At 49.8% G+C, this 6,414-nt stretch overlaps 1 protein-coding gene across 2 annotated transcripts in view; it reads right to left on the reverse strand.

The window, feature by feature from the left end:
* ATP5SL (ATP5S-like) overlaps nucleotides 1-6,414 on the reverse strand; it is a 23,124-nt gene that overhangs the window by 5,549 nt on the left and 11,161 nt on the right. For both annotated transcript variants that reach the window (XM_015421705.1, XM_015421706.1), the window contains exons 4-5: nucleotides 4,380-4,519; nucleotides 2,433-2,595 (exon numbers count right to left, since the gene is read on the reverse strand). In XM_015421705.1, the coding sequence (XP_015277191.1) occupies nucleotides 2,433-2,595; nucleotides 4,380-4,519 (303 nt within the window). The remainder of the gene's footprint in view (nucleotides 1-2,432; nucleotides 2,596-4,379; nucleotides 4,520-6,414) is intronic.

The following is a 6,414-nucleotide window of genomic DNA, read 5'->3' on the forward strand; positions in this document are numbered from 1 at the left end:
GGAGGAGGAGAAGAAGAAGAAGAGGAGGAGGAGGGGGAGGAGGAGAAGGAGGAGAAGGAGAAGGAGGAGGAGAAGGAGAAGAAGAAGGAGGAGAAGAAGGAGAAGAAGGAGAAGGAGGAGGAGGAGGAGAAGAAGGAGGAGGAGGAGGAGGAGGAGGAGGAGACTGGATTTATACCCCGCCCTTCACTACCCAAAGGAGTCTCAGAGCAGCTTACAATCCCCTTTCCCTCCCCACAATAGACAACCTGTTAGGTAGGTGGGGCTGAGAGAGCTCTTTTGGGGACTGCCCTTGAGAGAACAGCTCTGAAAGAACTTGTGTCTGACCCAAGGTCACACCAGTAGCTGCATGTAGAGAAGTGGGGAATCAAATGCCTTTCCTTTCCCCTTGCCACAACAGACACCCGGTGAGTTAGGTGGGGCAGAGAGATCTGACAGAAACTGTAAGCCACTCTGAAACTCCTTTGGGTAGTGAAGGGCGGGGTATAAATCCAATCTCTTCCTCTTCCTCTTCTTCGAAAGCCAGCAGTCTCCCCAGCGAAATTACTTCTCAGAAAGCAGAACTGCACAGCAACTAGAGAACACACAGCTCATTCCTGCATTCCTGTTTACCGAGCAAGTTTGAGTCTGAAGAAAAGGAGGGCGTTTGCAGGTGTGCAGGGGTATTAGGTTAGAGACTTGTGCTCCCAAATGAAGGGGACACCCAGTTCCTTGAGGTTATTCTGGCTCGCCCGGTTTTCCAGCCATCTCCGCCTCACACCTGGCAAGCGTCTCCCCTCTTCTGGCTTCAGAAAACATTCCTGTTCTGTTGGCTCCGTGCCTGAGGGAAGCAGGCGGAGGAAGTTGGGCCTGGTTATGGCGCCTCCAGCAATCGCAGGGATTCTGTGGTCCACGGCGAATTTGACCTCCTCGCTTGCCACCCACTGAACAAAAGATGGAGGCTGGATTTCAACGGGATGCTGGTGGAAAGAACAGCAGACTTCTGAGGGACTTTGGGCAGAGGGGCTGTGGTGCAGGAGGAGAGCCTCTGCTTAGCACGCGGAAGGTCCCAGGTTCGATCCCTGGCATCTCCAGTTAAAAGGACCAGGCAGGAGGGGATGGGAAAGACCTCCGCCTGAGACCCTGGAGAGCCATGAAGTGGGGCTGTACCTCAGTGGCAGAGCCTCTGCTTGGCATGCGGAAGGTCCCAGGTTCGATCCCTGGCATCTCCAGTTAAAAGGACCAGGCAGGAGGGGATGGGAAAGACCTCCGCCTGAGACCCTGGAGAGCCATGAAGTGGGGCTGTACCTCAGTGGCAGAGCCTCTGCTTGGCATGCGGAAGGTCCCAGGTTCGATCCCTGGCATCTCCAGTTAAAAGGACCAGGCAGGAGGGGATGGGAAAGACCTCCGCCTGAGACCCTGGAGAGCCATGAAGTGGGGCTGTACCTCAGTGGCAGAGCCTCTGCTTGGCATGCGGAAGGTCCCAGGTTCGATCCCTGGCATCTCCAGTTAAAAGGACCAGGCAGGAGGGGATGGGAAAGACCTCCGCCTGAGACCCTGGAGAGCCATGAAGTGGGGCTGTACCTCAGTGGCAGAGCCTCTGCTTGGCATGCGGAAGGTCCCAGGTTCGATCCCTGGCATCTCCAGTTAAAAGGACCAGGCAGGAGGGGATGGGAAAGACCTCCGCCTGAGACCCTGGAGAGCCATGAAGTGGGGCTGTACCTCAGTGGCAGAGCCTCTGCTTGGCATGCGGAAGGTCCCAGGTTCGATCCCTGGCATCTCCAGTTAAAAGGACCAGGCAGGAGGGGATGGGAAAGACCTCCGCCTGAGACCCTGGAGAGCCATGAAGTGGGGCTGTACCTCAGTGGCAGAGCCTCTGCTTGGCATGCGGAAGGTCCCAGGTTCGATCCCTGGCATCTCCAGTTAAAAGGACCAGGCAGGAGGGGATGGGAAAGACCTCCGCCTGAGACCCTGGAGAGCCATGAAGTGGGGCTGTGGCTCAGTGGAAGAGCCTCTGCTTGGCATGCAGGAGGTCCCAGGTTCGATCCCCGTCCTCTCGTTAAAAGGACCAGGCAGGAGGGGATGGGAAAGACCTCTGCCTGAGACCCTGGAGAGCCATGAAGTGGGGCTGTACCTCAGTGGCAGAGCCTCTGCTTGGCATGCAGAAGGTCCAGGCTTCACCCTCTACCATCTCCTGTTAGAAGGATTAGGGAGCAGGTGAAAGACCTGAGACTTTGGGAGAGCTGTTGCCGGTCTGAGTGGACAATTCCTGGGACCCTGGTGAGCCGCTGGCCGTCTGAGTGGACAATATTGACCTTGATGGACGATTCTGTACAAGGCAGCTTCATGTTATCTCGCTGAAAGCGAGCCCTTGTTTGCCTGAAGCAAATACCGGCCTGTGTCCTGTTGACATGGAGCCAAAAGCGCAAATGCGCCAATCGGTGGCATGGACTCACTCCAGGTGGTGAAGGCAACCCAGCCCCCTCTCGGTGACCCGGGGGCAGCCGGCAAGGGAGAGCTCCTCCAGCGTCTCCCCGAAGACGTGCAGCCGACTCAGGCACCAGTCGTCCACGTTGGGGCAGCGGCTGAGATCGAGATGTTTCAGTGCTTTCAGGTTAACTGTGGGAAGAAGAAGAAGAAGAAAAAGAAGAGAGGGGATTTATACCCCACCCTTCACTACCCAAAGGTGTCTCAGAGCGGCTTACAAACTCCTTTTCCCTTCCCCTCCTCACAACAGACACCCTGTGAGGTAAAAGAAGAAGAGATTGGATTTATACCCTGCCCTTCACTACCCAAAGGTGTCTCAGAGCGGCTGAAAATCTCCTTTCCCTTCCCCTCCCCACAACACACACCCTGTGAGGTAAAAGAAGAAGAGATTGGATTAATTCAAAATCAATTACAGCCAGAATCCTGTTTTACTCATCTAGTTTTATCTCATAGAATCTCTTCAGTCTGAGAGAGTAAAATGTAAAAACATACACATATAGCCCTATGTCCCATAGGCAACAACCATCACAGCTGGTATTTGAGTCTGGCAAGATTTGGCAGCTTTAGGCATTATCCAATATTGTAGAAGTTTTCCAGCCTTCTGTTTCCAGGAACTTGTTCCATATCAACTTGCTTGCTGAGTAACAACTGAAAGTTTGCCAAGAAATTCACTAAGTATTCTAGGGCATGTTAAGAATATATGATACTGCCTTATATTGGGTCAGACCATTGGTATATCCAAGCCAGTGCTGTCCACTTTGATTGGCAATGGCTCTCCAGGGTTTCAGGCAAAGGTCTTTCACATCACCTCCTACCTTTTAACCAGAGATTGAATCTTGGCACTTCTGTATAGAAAACAGATACTCTACCACTAAACCACAGCCCTTCTGAAAACAAAAGCTATGTTTTACATATAACTGCTATGTTTGCATGTAAGAAAGAGATGTATAAATTTTATTCAAACCTCCTTAATTTATCAGTATTATCTAACGTCCATAGCACCTTTATAGTGTTGGAATGTTTTTAGATTATTTTAGGATTAAATTGGTATTGATGTGTTTTATTCTTTTTTATGTAAGCCGCCCTGAGCTGGCCTTGGCTGGAAGGGTGGGGTATAAATCCAATAAATAAATGAATAAATAAATAAATAATTACAGAAATTGCTAATGTGTTTTATAATGCTACTAGAAATAATGCCCGTTGCGGAAATAAATACAACGGGATCTAGGAAGAGGCTCTGGGAGAGTGCTTTGGCTTTGGGCAAACAGTGTCAGTTTCCTGTGGCGACCTCAGCAGGGTTTAATGACAGAGTCCACTGTTTTCTCCAGAGGGACTGATCTCTGCTACCTGAAGAGCATTTGTATGTTTGAGTTATCTGTAGCCCTCACCTGGAGAGTGGTAACCATTGTTACCCATTCTCCTCTCCCCTATGAGGTATGTTATGCAACTGAAAATCCCAACTGCCTTGTGGGGGGGGGAGTTTGAGGTGTGGAATGGACTGAAGTCCAATCAGCTTCCATATGCAAAAGACCAGGTTGTCGCAGCAGTTGTGGTGTGGGCGGGACCCGGGCTTTGCCTTCTGATTGGTGGCGATATATGCTGAGGAGCAGTGCCATCAGCCATACACTAAGGGAGTGCATTTTAGAATTAGAACTTTGGCACCCACTATTCAATTATATATAAAGGAGAGATTTGTTACTGATATTGCTAATTATATGCTTCTTTTCACTTTATTGAAGTCTCTTTTTTGTACATTTATACTTGCGGGTATTTCAGCTCACGGTTGTTTTGTCGTTCCTGGCTAACCCTTCTTGAAAGCCCCAGGGAAGGAAAACACATCTTGGCTGTTGAGAAAAGTGCAACATGCACGCTTTGAACCATCTCCATCGGCCCCGATTCGAGGCCAGTTTTCTCACCCAGGCTGCCCAGACCTTCGTAGCTGATGATCGAGCCGCTGAAGTCAGCCGCTTCCAAGGGGACTCCCTGGTAATTTACCAGGTCCACGCAAAATCGCTTTCGGTTGTGCTCTCGGTACCATTCCGTTTGACCCCGGAACCTGCGGGAGGGAAAAGGTGTTTCGATCAAACTCCGTCGTCACCGAAGGCGCCTTATCGGGCGCCTCAAGCAAAAGGAGAAGGCCAACGCCAACGTCAAACTTGGGATCAGAAGCAAATCTTGTCCACATAAGAACATAAGAGACGCCAATGTTGGATCAGGCCAAAGGCCCATCCGGTCCAACACTCTGTGTCACACAGTGGCCAGAAATACCAGGGGCCATCAGGAGGTCCACCAGTGGGGCCAGGACATTAGAAGCCCTCCCACTGTTGACCCCCCCCCCCGGCACCAAGAAGACAGAGCATCCCTTGCCCCAGAGTCCCTATCTATACCTTGTGGCTAATAGCCACTGATGGACCTCTGCTCCATATGCTTATCTAATTCCCTCTTGAAGCCGTCCCTGCTTGTAGCCGCCACCACTTCCTGTGGCAGTGAATTCCAAGTGTTAATCACTCTTTGGTGAAGAAGTACTTCCTTTTATCTGTTCTAACCAGACCGCTCAGCAATTTCATCGAGTGCCCACGAGTTCTTATATTGTGAGAAAGGGAGAAAAGTACCTCTTTCTCTACCTGCTCTTTCCCATGCATAATCTTATAAACCTCAATCATGTCACCCCTCAGTCGTCGTTTCTCCAAGCTAAAGAGCCCTAAGCGCTTTAACCTTTCCTCATAGGGAAAGTGTTCCAACCCTTTTATCATTCGAGTTGCCCTTTTCTGCACTTTTTCCAAAGCTATAATATCCTTTTTAAGGTGTGGTGCCCAGAACTGCACACAGTATTCCAAATGAGGTCTCACCATTGATTTATATAGGGGCATTATTATATTGGCTGATCTGTTTTCAATACCCTTCCTAATAATCCCCAGCATAGCATTGGCCTTCTTTATTGCAGTCACACACTGTCTCGACATTTTCAGTGAGTTATCTACTACAACTCCAAGATCTCTCTCTTGATCTGTCTCTGCCAGTTCAGACCCCATCAATGTGTATTTATATTTAGGATTTTTGGCTCCAATGTGCATCACCTTGCACTTGGCCACATTGAACCCCATTTGCCATGTTGACGCCCACTTGCCCATCTTTGACAGATCCCTTTGGAGTGCCTCACAATCCTCACTGGTTTTCACCACCCTGAACAACTTCGTATCATCTGCAAATTTAGCCACTTCACTGCTTACTCCCAACTCCAAATCATTAATGAACAAGTTAAAAAGCAGTGGACCAAGTACTGATCCCTGCGGTACCCCACTGCTTACCCCCCTCCACTGAGAGAACTGCCCATTTATACTCACTCTCTGTTTTCTATTAATTAGCCAGTTTTTGATCCATAAAAGGACTTTTATCCCATGATTTTTGAGCTTACTTAGGAGCCTTTGAAGAGGAACTTTATCAAAAGCTTTCTGGAAGTCAAGGTAAACAATATCTATTGAGACAAGATCTTCCCACGTTGCAGGATACGGCTTCTCCTGACGCAAAAGGTTCAAAAGATGTATTTGTTTTTTCTGCCCTCTTTCCAAAGAACCCACCAGACTGCGCTTGAAAAGAAAGGAGCCCGAATTGGAAAAGGGAAGGCAGTTCCATTTGAGCAAAGGGGTGTGTGTGTGTCTCTCTCTATCATTCCCACCAGATTTCCCCCGCTGCACACCTGTGCTGCATCACACACACACACACACAAGCCTCGGGAGCAAGTTTTCAGGGGCCCACAAGACCCACAAGCAGGGGTCATTTCATAGAGGTGCAGGAGCTCATTACTCATTAGCATAATTTATTTGCATATGCCACGCCCCCTGACATCAATGGAAGTGTGTCAGAAGGCAACACCCACCACTCAGGCTCCACTGGACTCTTTTCAATTGCTAGCTATTGGGGGGGGGGGGGAGGGGCGGGACAGGACGGGTC

The sequence above is a fragment of the Gekko japonicus genome, unplaced genomic scaffold (genome assembly GCF_001447785.1).
Source record: "Gekko japonicus isolate JY-2015 unplaced genomic scaffold, Gekko_japonicus_V1.1 scaffold2945, whole genome shotgun sequence".
NCBI lineage: Eukaryota > Metazoa > Chordata > Lepidosauria > Squamata > Gekkonidae > Gekko > Gekko japonicus.